The sequence below is a fragment of the Centroberyx affinis genome, unplaced genomic scaffold (assembly GCF_046629955.1).
Source record: "Centroberyx affinis isolate AG114_WGS23_722 - 3 ecotype Tasmania unplaced genomic scaffold, CSIRO-AGI_Caff_v1 ptg003918l_1, whole genome shotgun sequence".
NCBI lineage: Eukaryota > Metazoa > Chordata > Actinopteri > Beryciformes > Berycidae > Centroberyx > Centroberyx affinis.
In genome coordinates, this window is record NW_027281752.1 from 214,322 (window position 1) to 237,543 (window position 23,222).

Below are 23,222 nucleotides of genomic sequence, written 5' to 3' on the forward strand. Positions count from 1 at the left end.
TCCATCGCTCTGGACATCTCTTTTTGAGACACATTTTTCTTGTGAAGATCACTTGTATTGTGTCGCTTTATGTCGTATTCATCTCCGTGTGAAATTGAAATCAAATTCAATAAGTGAGTAAGTGAGCACCCATGTTAATGTTTGACAGAACAGAGACTAAAGTGGTAGTTGGTAGTGGTAAATAGTTCTGTATGTATTCTGCACAGTGTAATAGGCTACATGCAGCATTATAGTTAAAATGGCGCATATTATGGTATTTTTCATTATTATTATGACATCAAACATTAATATGGGTGCTCACTTATTGAATTTGACGATTAAATACAAAGTGATTGTTTAAAACAGTATTCTTTAAAATTCTTTCACTTTCATTTTGAAGGCTAAATGGCAAAACCGGAAGTCTTGTTTCTGGTCATAGTGTTACTTATGGAGTTTCCAGAGTGCATGGGCACATGTGATGTTTTTTGAAAACAATAGAGTGCCGATTTCACCTAAATAATGGTGTAAATTCAAGTCAGTTTGAGATCGGTTGGCTGGACGAGCGGTACTGAGCCATTTTATGGTTATTTTCCGTTATTTTTTTTAAGCCTGAAGACCTGAAGTCTGAAACGGTCACCATGCAACGTCAGTTGTTTTGGAGAACTTACTTCACCTGGAAACCCAAGGGAAGTTTGTATCAACTAAAAAACTTTACTGGATTTTTTACTGGCATGAGGGTGAGTAGATGACTGAATTTTCATTTTGGGGTGAACTATTCCTTTAAAGCTAGATCTTCTTTTCTTTTTAGCAGTGTCCATATTGCCTCCAATTCGATTGTCTGTGTTTGTTTGAAAGTTTCCCTGCGCCCAGCAAAGACGGTAGGTCTACACTTGACCCACGTGCGCCCAGGTTGATTGACAACCAGCAGCCCCTTGAAAGACGGCTGTCACTGATCACTTCACAACCATTGGATGAACCGCCAGGCTTTTAAAAGTTTGTGCTCTGCAGTGTTTTGACTTCTGAAAAACTGAAGGGCCAATCACAGAATGCGGGACATCATCTCAATATGTGGGATGCGGGACAATGGCTTGAAATGCTGTGTAGTACAACATAAAGCGGGACGCCCTGGTCACCCTACCGCTGAGCCAGAGTGACACACTTGACCACAATTACTCAATCCACTAACATACCTAATTCACTCATAACAATCCAACCACTTTGTCACTGACTGAGTTGCTGGCTGCACCAAGAGGTTTCCCAGAGTCACATGAGTCAAAAGCAGAGCAGGACACAGGTGCCAAAAATGTAGAAAAGTGCAGCCTCTGCAGTCTCAAATGATTATTGCAGCTGTGATTAGTCTCAGCCAACTTGTGTACACAGAGTTGTTCCATTTTAGTGTTTGGAGACTGTGAGGAGATTGGAGTAAGATGAATCAGCCTGCGACGTCTCAGAGCACGAGCCTGGAGGATGGGAAAGGAAATATGTGCTTAATAATTAAGGGTGATGCAAAAGTCAAATATCTGACAATGACAGCCAAAGATAGCAAACCCTGACACATGTTTTTCAGTCATAGGTCACATATGAGTCAGCTGTCATGGTTTTGTTTTCAGTTCTGCTTTTAAACGGCATCCTCGTTAAATCTGGATTATTTTAGGCCTTGATTTTAACTTATTTGAACTAATTGGATTCCTTTTTATTCCCCATTCAGTTACTTCTCCACTTTCCTTCTTCCTTGTGTTTTGTCTTACCTATTTGTAATCACCATTGAAAAAGAGCACTCTAACCCTCAGTGTGTTTTCCAAGAACTAAATAAAGGTTGAATGAATGAATGAATGAATGAATGAATATACTACTTACATTGCAATGGCGAGAAGTAATTGAGGAAGGGAGACTGGTAGATCGAGGATTTCATTTTCTATCTTCCTGTCTCCACATCTGACCTTTAAAGTCCCCAATTGTTTTTCATGGTTTTGCTTTCAGATATATTATCATAAAAATAACTCATGATAAGGAAAATGTTCTTCATGATGTTTTACAGATAAATGTAGTTTAGTTGAAAGGTTATTTATTGTATATGAAGACTAATGGTGCGTTCAGACTACGGGCTACAAAGCAACGGGAAGTTGCTTGTTGCAATGTAACATTATATCAGTATGTTAGATTTAATGACACAGAACTACAGGTTTTGTCATCTACTAACACTTCCTCCATGTCAAATTTGTACTTCTTTGTATCTTTACATCTGAAAGATAAAAATGTATGTTGACCAATGAAATGACTGTGCTGTAACATTGCTTGGGAGTTTTCTATTTTAATAAAAATCATTTCAGTTTAAGACTTTAACACTATCTGGCAGTCCATAATAAAATGATACTTAGTTCAGTTATTTAGTTGGACGAGGGTTTTGTTTTCGCCCTGTTCTGTCTGTCTGTTAGCAGGATAACTCCAAAAGTTATGAACAGATTTGCATGAAGCTTTGTGGAAGTGTGGTCATGGGGCAAGGAACAGCTGATGGAGAGCTCATTTCCGGGTTAGACGTAACCGACCTGCTAATTTTTCCAAAACTTGGTACAGTAGAAGGGCAGCTAATGGAGCTGATTGGCCATGTGGTATTGCAATAATTGGCTAAAATGCTTAAAAGTGGCTAGAATTTACCATGAGATATTTATCATATCTCATGTCCCACTTCAGGTCCAGTCATGAAAATGTGTACATCTCCTGAAAAAACTTGGTAATGTGGCATGGAAGAAATTATTAACTTTTGGTGAAAATCCGATATGTGGAATCGGTATATATTGACAATTGCATAGTGTTGGTGGAGGTATGCGCTCTATTGAGTGCCATGTAGTTTTAGTTTGGTTTAGGCTTAAACGCTGTCTGTGAAACAAACACACCAAGTATGCCATTCAAATGTGAACGCTGAGTTTATTCAACATAAATATGAATCTGAAAATCAGCCATGCCATAGTTTTTAACCAGACTTTGAACAAGCAGTCAATGTCTGGAGTTCATGAACAATCAACCTCCAATACTGTGCAAGTTAACCAAAATAATGCCACTAACTTGATTTAATTTTTACAACATAGTTCAAAAAGTATATTAGCCATGATGGTGCAAGTCTTAATGAAGGCGTGTTTTTAAAAAATGTTAATATTTTACAAAAATGATATATTACTTTAAGGGCACAATGCTCAATATTTCTAATAATAATATAATAGGAACAATATTAACAACTATTTGTATAGCACTTTTCAAAAACAAAGTTACAAAATGCTGCACATTCAGACAATATACTGTATGGTATATACATAAAAAAAGATGGACACTAGCGAGTATAAAATAACGAAAGAGAAGAATTATTAAATGAGAATGATAATTCTAACATACAACTAACATAACAACTGTACTTCAATTCTGTCAATATGGATGCCATTTTTTTTTTCAAGTGTCTTCATATATCTAGTAGTTTCTGAGAAGTGTGGAGGTTGGAGGCAACAACTGACCTGATGAGGCTCATTGACATCTGGAAGCCCTAGAGGAAGTAGTGAGGTAAAGTTGGACAGGTATGACACACACAATCCCAAACTACTGTACATCTCAAACGTAAAGTGCTTCATCATCTCTCCTCACTACAGAAAGGCTCTGGTCTTTTAAAGTCTTTCCAAACCCACATATGATTGATATATGCATAGGTAGTGGTAGCTATTAGTTTGGAGTAAGCACAGCGATTGTAAAACACAGGGATCAGATTAAAATAATTCCCGATTGGGGGGTAGCTGGGCAGGATGTCCAAGTATCTCATGCACAACCCTAAATACACATCTTCAATGTAGACAGCTCTAACGTGTCTAGATGCCTCCACAAGCTTTCTAGGGAGGTCCAAAGACAAAACGTAGCCCAGTCCCAACGCATAACACGGATATTTTGGCTCAGGAAAAATCTCTACAGGTAGGTACCACTTAGATGTTGGGTCTCTTGAAACTATAGCTCTACACTCCACCAGTCCAGTGATGTAGTTGTCCTTTGGAGTTTCTAGCAGCATGTTGACCAGGTTGTTCAAATTCAGGAACATGTCTGAATCAATCTTCATGGCATAGGAGGCACTGGAGCAGTGAGAGTCCAGCCACTCCAACATCACCATGGTCTTGATGGTCAGGTTCTTGTAGCAGTCCAGGAAGTCACTCTGGATCAGGTCCCGGTGCTCTTGGCTCTCCTGCAGCACCTGCTGTTGGATTTGCTCAGCTCCTTCTCCAGGGTGCAGCCCCAACAGGAAGAACAGCTTCACCACTTTGCCCAGTACCGTGCTTTCACTGCCCCAGGTGCTGCGGATGATGTCGCGATGCACCCGGTTGTGGGGCGCCACTGGAACCATCAGAACCACGAAAGGCTTCTGTTGCTCGCATTTGTTTGGCTCGTTTATAATGAAGTGGTACTCATAGGGGTATTCCACAAAGTACTGGTCATATCTGCCTGGCTTTTTGGCTAGTGGAGCCAAAATCTGTACAGTATCATTTTTCCACAACTTAGGAATCCAGGTGAAAGGGAGGTGACTCAGACCAACCTCAATTATGATGACAGATGTTGTGAGAATCAAGAACAGAAACAGAGTTAACAATTGACAGAAAAACCTCCTCCGAGACTGTCTTTTGTTTGCCATGTGCTGGATGTCCCCACTCCTGCAGGATAATACAATTGGAAAAAGACAAAAAGTCACTATCAGTGATCAAGGAAATACTGGAGCACAATTTGTGACCTTACAAATAATATTAAGCATTGTTTATGCTAAGAAACAAGTACCATATATTTCTGCAATACAGGTAAGTAATTAGTTAGAAAGAAATTAATCTTAAACATGTCAGATGTGCCCATTCCCTTAAGTTCCATAAGTATTATCTCTATGTTCTTAGCCTCTGCCAATGATTAAGATTAGCCACAAGAATTTTATTGTGCTCCATTCAGACCTGTAGTCAAATCCACCTTAGTCGATTTCAAATCAAATTCCAAGACCAGGTTTGAGTCAAGACCAGGTCCAAAGGGGGTCGAAATCAACTCAAGACCGAGACCACAGCAAATCAAGTCCTATTCAAATCCAAGACAAAAATAAGCACTAAACAGTTTACATGTCTTTTCAAATGCAAAAATAATTCTTAAAAAAAACAGATTTTGACTATTCAGTGCATAGGGTTTTTACTATCAATGCATGGTTTGAGGACCATTGCAAACTATATACAGGTATAATCCCTTAAATTGTTTGTAGTGCTGGGGAGAAAATCAGCAAAGGTGGACCAGGTGAAGAAAAACATATCTTTTAAAAACTGTACATAGACAGGAAAAAGTCAAGTCAACATCCAATAGTGGCCAAGACCAAAACAAGTCCGGCAGCTCTGTGACTATGTTTAACATTTACATATATTAATGTAGTGGCTAACATTAGTTTTGTAATTGGTTCATGTGTTGAAACCACTGTTCAGAACATTAATATGCAACTCTTTAACAATGTCAGACAACCAGTGCTTTCTGCGTTACACAGAAAAAGTAATTCATTCATTGTTGTTACCCGCTTAAGGTCACGGGGGCTGGAGCCTATCCCAGCATGCATTGGGCAGATGGCAGGGAAACACCCTGGACTGGTTGCCAGACCATCACAGGGCGATCACAGAACACACTCACATTCACACTTTAGAGTGTTCAAATCAATGTCTTTGGACTGTGGAAGAAACCCGGGTGAACACAAGGAGACCATGCAGACTCCACAAAGAAAGGGCCCAGAATTGAACCCAGGACCTTCATGCTGTGAGGCGACAGTGCTTCCCCCTATAAAATTCTTGTGGTTAATTTTAAATATTCCCAGAGGAAATGAGCATAGATAACATATTTCCAGAAGGTGTGGGGATGGGCCTGTGTGAGTTTAGGACCCGGAGTTACCAAGTGTCTCATAATTACTCCTAAGAATCACATTAATTGTGTGACTGTGTCCAAATTTACTCACTGCTCACACACAGTCAATACTGAGTGGACTGCACATTTCCAAAAACAAGATCATCCAGTAAATTGAAGTTCAATGTGCTTTACATTAAAAAAGAAAAAACAATGTGCTTTACATTGAAAAGAAAAACAGAAGAAAAGACAAAAGAACAAAGTACAAGAGAAGAAATAAGCAGAAGAGAGCGAGGGTGAGCTAAAATGCTTCTTGTGATCGCTCTTCGTGTGAAGAAAAGGAACTGGCAAAAAATAATTTATTTGTATTAAAATTATGCTAACAAAGTACACTACATAGCCTATTGTAGCCAAACAGCATGCTGAGCCCACTCTCACTGAGAAAGAATCATGTGTAGATCCAGTCGGCAACAACATCAACAATCATGTAATCAGCATCAAAAATCACTTGGGTGTTGATGCTATGTTAACGCTTACGATCGATGTATGCATCCTCACCCAAGTGTGGGGCAATGATTTTGATATGGGTGCAGTCAGACCAACAGCTCCTGGAAAACTGGCGAGCTGCATGAAAGCGGCTTGTTTCGGAAAGGTTTTGGTGTTGAGTGGTGGGAAAATCACGAAATCTTTGTATGATATGAGGTGCCGTAAGCTTCCACAGGGTTTGACGGATTGCTTTGCTGATAGTAGGCAGTTTTGGACTTTGTTGACTTTCATCTCTGCTTGAAGATCTTTCCGTAGATGGGGAGATGGCATCACACACATAATAAATACAATCCCTGTCTAAACGGTGTCTTTTGATTAAATTTACGTTATCAAGTGTTTGCAAAACATCCCTCCTCTCCCTAAGGCCCGTTTCATACTACTACTATACTTACTATGTAAGCACCGCACGCAACAACGCGAGGGATTTCTTGTTTAGCTTTGTAACGTGATGCTAACATCCTGCTGCGTTTCAGGTAGGGACGCTAAATGGAAATTACTGCTAAACGAACAACGACCAATGAAGAAGTAATTTCCTGTGTAATACAAATTAAAATGGTGCTGGCCCATTCAGAGAGACACTTGCTAATCTGGCGCACATACCATCTTCTTTTTAACTTTTTCTTTTGGCGGCGATGGGGAAAGTATAAAAGTACGCATTCCTCTACAGTAGCCATTCTAAAAACCCTGCCCATATGTCAATGCTGCTGTTAAAGGCATACTGAGTAGGATTTTGCAGGTTGTGGCCTGTAAACACAACTGTCAAAATTGACCCCTGCTCCCTGTGGTTGCTAGAATGGTAAAAAATAGCAAAAAAGTACAGCGAGGCAAAACACCAAGCGTGGCTTTTAGATATAAAATGATTCAGCAGTAGTTTTAGTTGCAGGCGGACACACCTACTGCCAAATGGGTTAGGGTTAGGGTTAGGGTTAGAAATAAGAAAATCCAGGCAGAAGGCAGGCTCTCTGCAGACACACACACTGTCACAGACTATCAATGGGCTTTAAATGATTGAGTAGGATCATCTATGGATGAGTTTATGCTATTTCAATGGGACAATCCTGCTCAGTATGCCTTTAATATAATAGCCTACTTCCATGCTTCCAGGCTTGTGGCTTTGCTCTCCCTTGTGGATAAATGCAGTATTACCTCAGACAGAGATTCAGGGCTTTAGGAAGCTGCTGTGTATTATGGAAGCAGACAGTTTGCGCAGGTCAAGAACTTGCGTTAGCGTATGCGTGCCTTGTGTGGAGAATGTAACGGGCCTACGTGTGCGTGCTTGACCTCGTCTCGAATAGGACACTTCTTGAGCTCTCCTAAATACATCCTGAGCTATGAGTACTTTCATGTCATGGGAATGTTGGCAGCGTGCTCTTACTTCTATGCCTAAAGGTGGGACCAAATTTGCGCACTCTTAGAGTTTTCGGGCAATTGGGACCAATTCCTGAGACGCTTGATAACTCTGGGCCCAGGTTTACTGTATGTTCCCACCTCGTCTCACCGAAGACCTCTGTGTGTTCATGGGAGCAGGTACAGAAGGAAATGTCCATCATTGCTGTGCTGTAGACAACAAAAAGATGGCAGTTGTACGGCAGTTGTGAGATTGCTGTCCTTCACTGGCCACAGGCTCTGACTTCATAGGTAGCTGCCATTGGTCGAGGATTTCCTGATGAATCTTGACCCAAAATGGCTGACACCTTTTTGAAACACAAAAGAAAAAACAACTTATTCCTGTATTTCATGTGAATCAGATAGCATAATTTTCTTGGCATTTCAACAACTCTCCCTGAAGAATTGCATGGACTCTTTTGTAAGAGCAGAGCGAAAGAGAATAGAATAGAATAGAATAGAATAGAATAGAATAGAATAGAATAGATTTATTTCGAACATGTTAAAAAGAAATATATATATATAGGCTATATGTAAGAAAACAAAACAAGAATAACCAATAAAATTAACAGTAAACATATACAACAAATTCTCAATAAACAGCATGAATAAATAAATATCACATGTAATGTAATACATGAAATCGAGTAGGAAGAAGTAAAATACTTATTTGGTCCTACCCTTTTTCTAAACTTAATCAATGAAGGAGGATTTAAAGTTGCAAATGGATGACTGACTGCCTAAGAGAATGCTTTGTTTCTGTTGCATTTCATTTGTGATTCTTTAGACTCTAGTCTGATCATGTCTTGGCATGCCTGCAGATTTGTCTTTCCTTATACGTTAACATGCTGGCTGCAGGGGCGTCCTGGTGGCTCAGTTGGCTAATGTTCATGACGTGTAAATGTGACGTCCTGGGTTTGAATTAGGCCTGGGACTTTTGTCACATGTCATTTCTTTCTCTTTCTCTCTCTCTCTCTCTCTCTCTCTCTCTCGCCAATCTTTCCTGTCTCCGTCTACTGTCAAATAAAGGCAAAATTCCCTAAAAATAATATTTTAAAAAAACATGCTGGCTGTACAGATGCTGACTGGGTTTAGAAATATATAATATTGAATATACTGTATATAATATATAATGTCTGGTAAGGGAAAGAGTTAAGGAAGTCAAGCCAACCACTTGCAGAAATAAAACCTCACATTAGGCATGTCTCAATGGAGATAAAACTCATCTTTAAAACATTAACAGAAAAATGAATAAACATTTATCCATTCATTACCCACATTTCATGTCCTTGTTATATTTGGCAGCATTTTAGCTTTTGCTGTAATAAAAAAAAGATTAACTTTATCTGCTTGAAAGAGTTAAATAAACTTGATTCATTCATATGAATATGCTTCAGTGAACAGTTGTTTTAAGCAGCCTGAAACGATCTAGCTGACAGTACATAGCAATCTAAGAGTCCTCTGACATTTTGAAATAAAACCTGAGTGTTTTGGGGGGTTTTTTAGCAGTGAATGGGAGCTTTCAAGAATAGTTTTGATGTTCTCAGCTTTTGAGGTTCTCATGGGAAAACATGTTCTTGTCACTGCTTGTTGGAGCCATTCCCTTGTCTTAAACATCCCAACCGCACGTCCACACATGCACAGACCCACTACCTCTACAAGATCTGTAGGAAACATACCATCATTTGGTGGACTTCAAATACAGGAACCTAGTCTTTTAATTTTTATGTCTGTGCCACTTGCCGATGACAAAGTGTCTACTTTGCTGTTGATTTTTGCATCAAAATATGGTGTAAGAGTTTAACTGTAAATGCTTTATCCAACCGTTTTGGGCTGTCAACAGTCCGTCTGGCACACATAACACCCATATACAAATAACAGGGATTAGTTTTGAAATAGGATCTGATTATTTCAGTCAAAATAACAATACACTTTCCATATACAATCTCTAAAGAAATTGCTGATTTTACAAATTCCTACATACCTGCTGTTGCATTAACATTCCTTGTTGTCTAATAAGTAAGCATGATTCTCACAGGTTGACTACTAGTGCATGCTCTGTCAGCAGGACATGGGTCATTAACTTGGGAAGTTAATGTTTAACACATTCATAGTCAAATTGTTTTAAAGCTATATTATGTTATAGCTATATTCATGGTTTTATTGCTAAATGCAGGTGGTGGACACAGTCAGCAGGATTATCAAAGAGAATTATGCAAATTTTAACCAAATTAGAAACTTTCCATGGATGCTGCCAAGATATTCATGCATGCTATGATTTTTTGCTCACATGTCCTATTGTAACTGACTGTAACTGACTTCATTTTTAAAGCACATGCACCTTGCACTGGCTATTGGTTAAATTTGGTTAAACACTTCAACCTATTATGTGTTACTGTGTGCTTGTATTTGGGACTGCAGATGAAAATTCACTCGAGCTAAATGGTTCCTTACAAATAAATTATATAAATAAACAAATAAGATAACGTTGTGACTGTATGCAGCTGCTGTAACTTCCCTCAGTTGCATAACATCTCTCTGCCTCTTCCTCTATTTCACACACATAAAAGGATATAAAAAGATGGGTCATATTTTAGGAGAAGTGGATAGTGATCATGTATTTCAGGTTTGGTCTCAACAAAGAGTTTTCCCATTACCACACACTGGCTGATCACTAAACCCAAGCTCCCAGGTAAATAATATGGTCAATGGGTACACTTGTCAGTGTAAATGACTGTATGTGGCATCCTTATAGGTGAGAGACCACACCTTGTTATTTACAGGATTCTGGCAGATTTTCCATTTTAAAAGAGTTTCCCAGACTTTCAGATCTTTTGAACGCATTTTGCATTTCTATAGTCTTTTGACTGGGAACTTCTAAAAGTCATTTTTCAATTTCTACTGTATGCTTCTTGGTGAAGTGCACCTTACATTTTGAGCGCAGCAAGGCACTAATTTTTAAGAAGATTTTTTCCCCATTCAACACTATGGTAAACTTAGCAGTTTTTGTGTATCAGTCAATACGTACCTGAGTGTCAAAGTGGACAGCATCATCTAAGCCAACGATCAATCAATTTTAATCCCAAAAAGTAGAGATAAGTTTTGTCTCGCTAATAGACTAGTTAAAGTACAAGCTTGGAAACATTTTTTTTCCATACTTTTAATCACAATTTTCCATACACATTGAGATCTGGAAAGTATGAAAACCATTTTCCATACTTTTCCATACTTTCCAGACCTGCGCAAGAACGCTGTATTTAAGGATGAGGACAGTCATAAAAAAATTACTATTGGGAAAAGATAGGGACACAATTCCTGTTGAATTCCTGTTGAACCTCAAGCACTTGAGTCAATACACAAGGTGACCCAAGCCTATTACAATAACACCAAGATTATTTGTAATATCCAATACAGAGGAAATTACTCCCTTTAGACCTGGAATACATACATATTGAAATTTGACCTGCAGCTGCAACAATGCCGCCTGCACTGATCTTAACTTACTCTAACATATAATCTTGTCTTATAGCCTAGCATAGCCAGTGTAGCTTGTAGAGTTACTAATATGGGTGGTGTTGGCAGACACACCCACTCCCTCAGAGCTTCACACACCCATTTCTTCAGAGCTTCACACCACAGTGCTGCCAATCATCCAATTAAGTAGGTGTGTGATATAGATATACTGTGTACCTCCCAGGTAGAATCACAACCAGAATGCTCCCTCCTTTTGCCCTCGATGTTATCGCTCATCACTGAGAGGTCCAGCATGTTTTTCTGTGTAGCCCTTGCTGCTTCCTGCATCCGTTCATTGTTTCTTTTAGTGATTTTAAAGTGCCGTTTCAGCAATTCCAGGACCGCTGCACTTGGCCTTCCACCATAGTACCTCCACAATAGCTTTCTGGGAGATCCCATGGTTGGTAGGAGCTACGGCAACTGTGGGAGTGTTTGTGTCCACTGAGGTAACATTACTTTTATCCCACTTCTCAGTGTGCAGTGTGTAAATGTGCTCAGCAGACAGCAACTAACAAACTTTGTTTTGTAGGACGTCTGCTGCTGCTTTGCTTTGTTTGCCCTGCTTTACTTTGGTTTGTTTGTTTGTTGTGGCATTGTTTCTTTTGCTCTGCCTTTTTTTTCTGATTAATTGTCTTAACAAATACTCATGTTTGTAAAGCATGGTGATCACGAATATTCCAGAGTGATCCCACGGCTCTGTAATTGTAATTGTTGGCTCCTGTAGTGAGTGTTTGAGGCTGTGCTCGCTCTGAGGTGCTGCTCAGTAATGTGGCTCCTGCCTATTGCATGCTTTCCTGTAGTGTTTAGTGTCCTGTAGTGTTTTTTCCTGTAGTGTTTAGTGTTCTGTAGTGTTTCTTTTTATTTTTATTTTTTTATGTATCACTTTCCTTTTGCAGTGTGTGGTGTTAGCCAGAGTTGCCATTAATATAAATGATAACACCCCCCCCCCCCCCCCCCCCCCCGTCCTGCAGCCTTCCATTCGTCTCAATTGAGTTGTTTGGTAACTGCCAATTCTAGTTGTTTTTATAACTATGTTTTTAGAGAATTAGAATATTAAATTGTGTTTTATTTTACCATTTTGGCTTTGTGGCTAATCAGACTTGAAAGTAATTTCCATTTAATTTCTTTTTTTCTTTTTTTTTTTTTTGTGTAAACTGAATCTGTATGTGGAAACCCTCTTTGTTTATTGCAAGTGTATTCAAGTAGTTATTTCTTAGGGTGAAGTCCTGAGGTACCGTAGTCAATTCAGCCTATAAACACAACCTAGTTGAGCGTCCGCACGGCCGTCTCACCAGCATTAAGGCTGTAGTGAGGATGACTTTGATCTTCTTCTGCACAACTCGTATTTCACTCAAATGACTTTAGGCTGGTTTTAAATGTCCTGCACAAAAACACATGACCTTTTTTGTTAATTCGGACAAAAAACATGACTCAAATATCAGTATGTCAGCTTTATAAGTATGCTATAGTATATCAGTTTGAATAGAGTCATGCACCAGTTCCAGGATAGCAGTTGAGCTATTAAAATGAATCAAATAAAAACAGAAAAATGAAACATATTATGATAACTATACTATTTCAGGCTAAACACGAGGGAGAACTGACTGGCTAATCACCATCATTACTCCTTACTCATTGAGAATTAATCTTACTTCTTTCATGCAGTCAAGTGCATGAGCTCTGTTCTTTCATCACCCCATGAATAAATATGGAATCTATTTAACTGGAGCAAACATGCAGATGAAGCGAGACGCAAACTCAGAAGTGACTCAGTTTAGACCGACTGCTGAGGAAATACGAGCTGCTTCAGTTTCAGATGGGATTCATTTATTTAGAGGGCTCACATCACATACAGAATCATTCATCATAGGCTACTACAATACTACTACTTCAGCGACAGCTACTACTACTGCTATACTACTCTTCAGCTATTACTACTACTAATGATGATGATAATAATAATAGTAATTTATGTAGCATTTTTCAGAACACGTAGTATGATATGACATCACCAGTAGTCAGATTTTAAAAGCATGTTTTTCAGTGGGTAACTTGAAAGTACTCCAATGAGTTACTTTTAATAAAGACTAACTTAAAATAACTAGGTAGTATTTTAGGGCAAGTTACAAAGTAAAGTAACTAGTTGGTTTCAAAAGTAACTTTCCCCAACACTGTATCATCTCTTGTGCTGGCATTAGCAGGAGCACAAAGAAGTAAACAAAAACAAAAAAACGATCAAATGAACAGTAAAACAAAAGAACAATGTAAGCAAAGCAAAAAAAATGGAAACTTAAGACCAGAAACAAAAGGGAGGTCAGCGACAATTAATAAAATATCCTTTACATTAAAGCGGGTCTATATAAGTGAGTTTTAACAAGGAATTTAAAAGGTGACGCCTCAGCTCCTCAGGCAGGTCGTCAGAGTCTAGGAGCGGAGATCTCCTCAAGTTTTCAGTCTAAACTTGGGAACAGGCAACAGGAACTTGGTCGATGACCTGAGGCTGCGATCCAACTCTTACAGACCGAGGCATCTGCACCTTTGTCAGGCTGCTACCAGAGGAGACAGCCGAGCGCCGAGCTGACGAGACTAACTGTATCTGGAGTAGATACAGTACATCTAGTTTGGGTTCACTGGCCGTCTGTTTGTGGATGTTTGGATATGAGTCTTTTCTGCCTCACCTCTCATTGTCTGTATGTGTTTGAGGAGGGTGGTGTCTCTTGTGTGCAGCGGTTCATGGCCACAACATGCAGGATTTTCCAGTTCTGCTCTCTTCATTGATCCTATATCTAGCAGCAAAATCTTCCTATATCTATTTTTAAAAAAAACATCTATGGATCTGTTGTCAGAGGCTTTGCTTGGTGTTGTTGTTTCTGTGACTGAAACAGTGGGTCTATCGCAATTGTTTTTTTAATGGAGAGAGAGAGTTGCAACAACCTGGACAATGGACAATTTAACTTTTAAGGTTGCTTCTCTGCTCTTGTTTTGAGAGAAAACTTGTATTATTTATTAACTATTAACCAACTATTACATTTTAACTTCCACAATTATTAAGTTAATAAAATAACATAAATACTAAGAGCAGCAGAAGACGCTCCACAGCCTCTGGTTCTCTTCCATGTTTTGTTTTTGTCTCACTACAAAAAGGAAATGTTAGTGAAACCCCAAAAAAGAACAAATATATATACATTTTAGATCTACATACACTAAGTTTTTATGCCACTTTTTACTTTGCTGCCAGTAATGTGGAGAGCCATGAAACTTTTGAACTGTTATTTAAAAATACACATGCATGTACAACACACACAGGAACAAGCTGACGATGCTTTGCCCCCGAGTTCATATTTGAGCAGAAGAAATTTCACCCAACTCTCAGCTGTGAAACTTGCATTGTGTTGCAGGGCCAGAGGGGAGCGACAGCACCTTTTCACACGGACCTCAGTTACTCTTTTCTTCTTTAGGAAACACGATCCATCATTTACCACACCCGTAGTAACCTAACCTTTCACATACAGTGCGCATGGAGTATTTCCTTACCAGTAGCATCAGTGTTGCACCAGTTTTTACTCGCATGCTTTGTGCTGTTTCATTATCATCTCTAACAAGTTCCAACGTGTCAGTGTGCTTTACTTTGGTTGCAAGTCCACTCCGTCACTTTAGTGTCATTTCAGTTTCCAGGGCAAAGGTAAAGCGAGATTACATAGCTAATTTAACAATGAATGGCTTGTGTGTAAACAGTTCCCTATAATAAGCCACTAATACTACAGACATTACATACATACCATATTCTATTACAATAGAAATTCCATGTGTTTCAGTGTATCCAGGTGTCTCCTGCACAGCTTGAATATTTCACACCCTATAAGAATGCATTCAAATACCACTAGGAAAATAGGAAAAATAAGTTTCTTACCCAATGAGTTTACACTCCCGCCAGCTATTTCCCATTGGAGTGTGTATCCTCAGCCAGAGTTGTGACAGAAAGCTTAACCACTCTCTCTGAACCACAACTCATACTGTGGTAATAAAAATAAAGGGGTCGTCATCAATAACCACAAAAAAAAAAAAAAATGCCCCCAAAAGTAGGAAGCAGAGCGATGGCTGAAGAAAAGTGTACAAAATTCAGAAGCAGGTTGTGTAACACATCCAGACAGTTTACAGAGTGACTGAGTCCAAAGTGAAGCAGTTCCCATCAGAGCCGGGGGAAGTGTGACACCTGAGGGAGAGGAAGGGCCATAAACTTCTGTTGAGACAAGCAGAGCTCCTATTGCCCTCCAGTGCCATCGACACTGCACTGCATTTCCTTCTGCAAATTACAGGCTTGCAGATCAGGGGACGGATTCACAGAGGCTTCTTGGGGGGAAAAAAACTAAACAAAAATCTTCTGAAGTGCTTTTTTTTCTCCATCTTATTTTGCCTCCTAAGAAAAACTCCAAATAAATGGGAATCCCATTAATTTTTCAAATAAATGGGATTCTTGAAATAAAGTTTTCAAATCTGTAACTTTAAGGTAACTTTCCACTTTTTCACTTTCACTTTTCCACTTTCCACGTTTTAAAAATGCTGCAGTGAAAAGGTAAGCCTCTAAATTCATTCATTTAACCACACCAATAATTTAGATAATTGAGAAGGTATTTCAAAGTATTCATAGGTTTACTTACTATATCTTACATTTTAAGTTGAACTTTTTAGCTTACATTTTAGCTTAAACTTAAGCTTAAGCTTGTCACTATTTTTATTTGGTTTCTCTCATTTCTCATGAAAATAAACTATCAAATTAGACAGTCACACTAAATAAGCCTGTAGCAAAAAAGCACTAACCAATGTTTGAACCTTTTCCTGCACTTAAAGTTAAATAAACAATAAATATATCCGCCCCCAAATAATACTTCCAAATTGTTTCCTATGTAGATGGAAGCACTATGGGCTGCTGCTTTGGAGGAAAATCCTCCTTTTATGTTTGTTTGCGTCAACGGTTGCCAGGTCGGCCCTGTTTGAGAAGTTAATAAGTAAGTAATAAGTAATCCAAGAGAAGTTTGTAAGAGATGAGATTAATCTGAAAAGAATATTGGGGAATTGCATTTAAGAGCCTTCTTGAGAACTTCCTAAAAATGTGTGTTTTGAATCCGACCCCTGAAAAGTTTGGGACAAATTACTGGGCCTTCACATAAAAAAGCTGCTCTGATTTGACTTGAATTCTCAGAATTGTGCCAATCCCTTTGCTGCTAGCTTGGCATGAAATCACACTCATATTAAAGCTGATTCCCCAGCGATTCTTTGTAGGCTCTGGAAGTTCAAGTGGAACTCTTTACTGTTGCAGAACATTTGACTTAAGAGCGCGATTCTTTACATAATAATGGTAATAATCAACTATTTCTAGTTTAGAAACAGAGTGACATGAATCCAGGACGGTGTTATTTTCATGAACCTGGTACATTGGACTTATTCTTTAATGATTCTTTAAACGTTAAACTTTAACCAGAAGACAGACAGATAGGATCTTGTCCTATCTGATAACTAGAGGCTTGTCTGAATCAACAACTAAGGTTTAATGGAAGATAAAAGATGCAAATCTTTTTCTATGACATTGTGGAATTGTATGAAGTACTTGTCTTGTAAGTTGAACCAAGTTGACCTATAGGATGTACCTGATGTTCCTGCGATAAGATATCACTTTATTAATCCCCTTGGGGAAATTCGGGTGCCACAGCAGCAACTGGCAGAACAGTGCCAGGGAAAAATAAGTACAGAAGATAATAAAGAGAAGAGGTAATAAGATAAAAAAAAAAATAAAGGTAATGTACATAATATAAAACTATATAGACAGTGCAAAAATGCAAATAAATGCAAACAATAATAATAAATGCATATCCATATATATATATGTACCTTATATAAACATAATCAGTGTACAAGGCCATTCGTCTCCGAGTGTCAAGTGTTTCATCAGCTATCAGGCGTATGGAGACACACAGGACCATGTCTCGTCATTTATCTGTCTTGGACATTACTGATCACTATATAGATCACAGGTCTCTCTCAGTTCGAGGAGAGACTAACAGACTGTGTTCATGTTGTTCCTCTCCAATGTTGCATCACCAACTGATCAGATCGACTCGAACAGGAACTGTCTGTTCCTGTGCTCCGGTGTCAGCATCACCATACAACAACATACTATAACCAGTGCCTTGTTAAACACATTACTTTACTGTTCCCCTCAAGACAGACATCTATAAGCATTTCACTGCAAATAAAATATTAAGACACTGCAGCTTTCTTTGCTGCCTTGAAACTGCAAGTTGATCTAACTATTCACTACTATTTTAGCCAAAGTTCATTAGTTATTCTAATGTAATGTAATGTAATGTAATGTAATAAAACTCACTGAGTGAACTTCAGACAGTAAATTCAATCAGCAAAATGTCTACGTGTCTTCCAGAGTTTATACTTTCACCAGAGATTAATGTCGGCTCTTCACATGTCACAAAATTATGATAGTATTTGTGAATTTACAGAGTTTGGTTTTCACAAATGTGAGCACAGAGATGAACAGTGTTGGGGAAAGTTATACTTTTACTAGCTACTTTACTGAGTTAGTCTTCATTAAAAGTTTGGAGTATAACTTACCCATTTAAAACATGCCTTTATCTATCTATCTATCTTCTGGTGATGTCATCACTCATCTTATATACAAATCATCAATGAGTTCACAATCTACTGTTACCTAAAGAAAACATCAAGGCAGCTTTCATGTAAATCATAGTGCAATTTAGTGAAATCAACTCATCTTTATCCATTAACACAATGCATATAGATGTGTTTGTCAATTTCAACTTAAAAGTGCTAGTTATGAGCTTCATGACTTAAAATTATGAGTTCACATCTTGTGACTTAAAATTATGAGTTGAAAGAACACCTTATAAAGCATTCACTAAACTCAACACTGTTAGTTTATTAGCAGACTTCCCAGTATGCATTGCATTCGGTTTAACTCTCCAGAAACTCTTCCTTCTTTTGGTTTGAATGAAGTTACAGGATAGAGACTTATGTATGTATGTTTGGTGAATCATAGGTCAATTTCTGATTTAAAAAAATAATAATAAAAAACCATGACAAAATCTACTATCTATCTTATCTATGTATCTGGGAATTCACAGTCAAGTAAGTTTCTCTCTGATGCACATGGCAAGTACAATCCACTACAAGTAAGTGTATTGCAGCTCCGTATACTATGCTGAACTGTGTATTAATCATGTGATACAAGAGGAACTCGAACTTAAACCTAGCAAACCTTGTGAAAAAATAACACCGGATTTCAGTTAATCAATTAATGCATTCAACTTGGAAACACAAATCAGCATGACTAGACATTTGTTGATTGAACTTATTGTCTTAAAGGATAAGGCCGGTGTTTTTTAATGCATTGCTTACCGTCAACAAATCCTATGAAAATAACAAAATCAGCAATGATTTTGTTTTGCCAGCAAATCTCATTTATGTAGCCGGTGCCCAATGAAGCCATGTCCCAGCAGCCATAGAACTCCATTGTATTAAAAAAACGATTAAAAACACGTCACAGAGCCATGCTGCTGCTCTGGGCAACATATTTCACCATCACGATGCACCGGGCCGGCCGACTTTTTCCTCAAACAACTTAACAAGCCGGCTGTAAACACTTTGAGATCTCAGGAAAGTAGTTCCGTAGTACCGAAAATATAGTCCCCGGCGTAATGAAGAATTTGTTCCCATTTGAATTTGATTTGGTAATAACTATTTACAACAGTCTGACTTTTCGTGGTAACAGTTAGCGATTTTTAAAATTGAAACTATGTCTTTGTGAGCTGTATTTCAAGGTTTTTAGCTTACAATTGGAGCCAGTGACTTCCGGGTTGACGGATAAAATCGGTACGTGGGAAGTCAGAAAGTAACGGGAGTAGAGCAAACGCACTGTTGATTTTGTTATTTTCATAGGATTTGTTGACGGTAATGCATTATAAAACACCGGCCTTATCCTTTAAGTTCACTCAGTTAGCTTTTCTACATTAGAACAACTAACTAATGATTTTTGACCTAACTATTCAGTACTACTTCAGTCAACTCACAATTTTAAGGCAGCAAGGAAACTTATGATGAACTGCCTTAATACCTTTTGGGTAACACTTTCTATGACGTCCATGTCTATAATGCATTATAAACATAATTATGCGTTATAATCTGCTTATAGCACTGTATAATTATAGTTATAAGCACTCAAATATTCATAATGCTTTATAACAATAATCATAACACATTATAAAGCATTTTATAATGACTTAAAAGGTCAAGTATCATAATACTTCATAATTGCTGGTCACTCACGGACATTTTTTTGCAAGGATCATAATGTATGCACATTGAGTGTGCTGTGTATCTTTGTCTCGCATAGAATGTTGGGGAGTGGTTACCATGGTTACCTGCTGCCTTGGAGGAAAGATTCTAAACATTCTGTGAGAAGTTGACAGTTGGTCAAACTACACCTCAAGTGGGAAATAGTTCCTATACTCATAATTTGAAAATGGCAATATTAGCTCATTGACTCAGAAAAATATATTACACAGAATAATATTGCTGTATTGTTTGTTTATAATTCAGAAGTATTATATTTAGACTTGGTCCTCAAAATGAACGGAAGTGGGGAAACATTTTGGGGAAACATTACATTAGTGAAATGTAAATGTCCATCATTCAGTTGTTCATCATCAAAAAGTTGTCAAATTGGAGTACTCAATTTCTGTTATGACCCGTTAAACAAATAAATTAATTTTACAACGTTTTGTGTGTTGTTCTTAGATTTGTGTGTTGTTCTTAGATTTAATGATATTTTTTTTCACTTTACTTAAAGCAAACAATGACCAGTTATAGTGACTTATAACCAGCTTGTAATGTATTATATCTGCCTATACCGCAGGAATTTCATTACTTAACTTAAAGCACCCAATGACCACTTAGAGTAACTTATAATCACATTATAATGCATTATAACAGTGATTATAATGCATTATAAAATGATTATAATGTATTACAACTATGAGAATTATAATACACTATGGTCCTTGCAAAAAAATGTCAGTGAGTGACCAGCAATTATGAAGTATTATGATACTTGACCTTATATGTCATTATAAAATGCTTTATAATGTGTTATGATTATTGTTATAAAACATTGTGAATATTTATGAGTGCTTATAACTATATTTTTACAGTGCTATAAGCAGATTATAATGCATTATAAGTATGTTTATAATGCATTATAGACGTGGGCGTCGTAGAAAGTGTTACCATTTTTTGCAGTGATGGGTTCCACTGATACACAGTAAGCTGATCAAATCACAGAGGCTTCAGCTGATCATGGCTGAACTCAGAATAAACATGTGAACGTGTGAATGTGAACGCTTTCTTTTTCTCCTCTCTGTTGCCAATAAATACATAACAAACGAACTACCTGGAAACCGAGGTACTCATTTCTCGGGTACTTATTTCCCACGCGATTTCCCGGTTTTGCCTTTGTTTTAACGCCGCCATTTTGCCCAAAACAAACACAGACCCGCCTTTAAACGGATGGTGGCGATTGACGAATCAGTCCGTGTAGAAGAATTTAAGCTTGGGTTGAACTTTATGTCAAGATGGAAGGAAATCTCACTGTTATTATATTGCAACCCCCCCCCTCCTCTCTCTCTCTCTCTCTCTCTCTCTCTCTCTCTCTCTCTCTGTGTACAGTAATCACAACTGACCTGATAAAAAGTTTAATTGAAAGAGAGTGCATTCAAGCGTATTAACCGACTGAAAGAAAACGATTAGGACGATTATTCTTCACCAAGTCCTAACAGTAGATAAATAACACACACAGGTTTTACTCAGTATTTATTTAATCCACAAAATACGCTAACAGGTGTGAATAAGCGTTTATGTGTACTTTGAGAGTGAAATCGGCTTTTTATGCGCGCTGATTTGAGCATGTGTGTCAATTAACAAACCAGATTCTTCATATTTTACATATTGTTAGATTCGTACCGGCTGGCTGTTAATCCTGAGCGACCGGACTGCTGCTGCGGCTGCGCGGAACTGTTCGAGGAAAAGATGCTGCAGTCAGACTGAGCTGGAGCATTTCACTGCGAAGTTTGAGAAGAAGTACCACCGGGAGAAGTTCGGTATCCCGAGGCTGGGGGAGCTGAGGGAGCTGGAGCCGCACTGGGACAGGCAGAGCTGCTCCAGCTTCACCCTGCAGACGGCCTCACAGCAGCTGGGCAGCCGCTCCCTCTCCCCCTGGAGGTACAGGTGAGGCGGAGTGTGGAGCAGCAGCATGAACACAAACCAACACTGGAGAGAGTCCTGCTCGAAAAGTAGCCTACTGTTACTTTACTGATATTTGACTTGAGTAGAAGTAAAAGTACTGCTGTAAAAATCGACTAAAGCAAAAAAACATCTAGAATTTAAAATGTCCTCAGAGCAAATGTTACCGAGTTACTTTTTAGAAAAGAGAACGTTGTTCGACGTGATCTTTCCCATGCGATTCTAACATAGTGAGAGAACAGAGTTCAAACTAGATTCTTTTAATTGGAAAATTTTGAAATGACAAAATAAAGTGCACAAAGTAAAGTCAGATTTCTCTTCTCATTGTGAATCGACAGTTTGTTAATTTACGTTGGTCCAGTTTCTGATGCTGATGGGGAGCCACGACATCTGTCCTCTGTTACGGATGTGATTTAAAATGTAGCCTAGTAACAATACTGCAGTAAAAACGTACTTAAAGTTAAATTATTGACTGAAAAAAATAAATAAAAAATAAATAAATAAAAAGAATACAATATACAAAATAATCTGCATGTTGATATGTTGAGATTTGAAGAAAATACGGCCATTCGAACTTCTGTTCTGTTCTGTAATAAAACAGACTCCAATACCCACAATGCCTTGCAGTGTCAACATTCTTTGTCACATTGTGGTAACCTGTTCATTGCTTCCTTGATCGTGTTTTAACAGCAACCTGGTTAAACCCGTCACATTTTGGTTAACAGCTTCATTTGACCCTTTGTTGCATTAACAGTGTACTCAGACCATCCTGCATTTTAAACACCAAACTGTTACAGCTCTTCTAAAACTCAAAACATTCTCTTTTTTTCAGCTGTATCCATTAAATAAACATGTGAGCAACAAATAAGGCTGCTCGCTACCTTGCCTATTGCCAACACAAATAAATATACGTCTCACTAAACCCTAGAAATGAAATTGTTAAACATTATTTGATCAGGTTTGCATTAGGAGCATGTCATATGAGGAAGGAAAACCTGTCAGTGTTGTACAGTAATGCTGGGCTCAGATTGCAGGAGTTTTAAAATGAAATCGGCTTGCATCACACACATATGGAGACATTTAACTGATTGTTTTTTCCCTCTAATCGCAAACAAGCTCCAGGTCCAGATTTTAACTTGCAAATACCAAACAGGATATGATTTATCGGGGCGGCCTCGATTCGCCTGCGAACAGTTTGGGAGGGTTGGGAGGGTTTTATTTCTCAACAGCTCACATTACCAGATGTTTTGTGTCGAATATCGGTACTGACCAAGGCCCAGATCCAGATTTCTCCTCCGATTGTCGGGAGGGGTGAATCAGGGATAAATCGCCAAAAAATGTGTATTTAAAAAGCTGTGTCGTTCTTCCACGTTAACACTCTTTGTCCAACTAACATCAGAAGCCTTAAAGAAGAAGTCTCCTGCGCCTTTCCAGTTCACCGAACTAGATTTTATCCCCAGGAAAAAAAAACAACAAACCTGAATTTGGGAACAACGCCAAGACACAGAGCAGAGGAAATTCTGTCCTGTCAAAGTTTCTGGAGCCTTTCTCTGGTTGTCTTTCTTTCTTGGCTCCTTCATTTGAAGATTGTCCTC

The 23,222-nt window shown here is 38.3% G+C and overlaps 1 protein-coding gene across 4 annotated transcripts; it reads right to left on the reverse strand.

The window, feature by feature from the left end:
- Positions 1 to 2,907: 2,907 nt before the first annotated feature.
- On the reverse strand, positions 2,908 to 15,485 carry LOC139663113 (beta-1,3-galactosyltransferase 2-like). Of its 4 annotated transcripts, XM_071541656.1 has the most exons (4): positions 15,212 to 15,485; positions 7,891 to 8,096; positions 4,941 to 5,058; positions 2,908 to 4,655 (listed from the first exon to the last, which is right to left on the reverse strand). In XM_071541656.1, the coding sequence occupies exon 4, from the start codon at positions 4,634 to 4,636 to the stop codon at positions 3,596 to 3,598; it is 1,041 nt and encodes a 346-aa protein (XP_071397757.1). In that variant the 5' UTR covers positions 4,637 to 4,655; positions 4,941 to 5,058; positions 7,891 to 8,096; positions 15,212 to 15,485; the 3' UTR covers positions 2,908 to 3,595. The 4 variants fall into 4 exon arrangements, with proteins under 4 accessions (XP_071397757.1, XP_071397756.1, XP_071397759.1 ...); XM_071541655.1 differs by lacking the exon at positions 4,941 to 5,058; XM_071541658.1 differs by lacking the exons at positions 4,941 to 5,058; positions 7,891 to 8,096; positions 15,212 to 15,485 and adding an exon at positions 7,778 to 7,883.
- Positions 15,486 to 23,222: the final 7,737 nt, after the last annotated feature.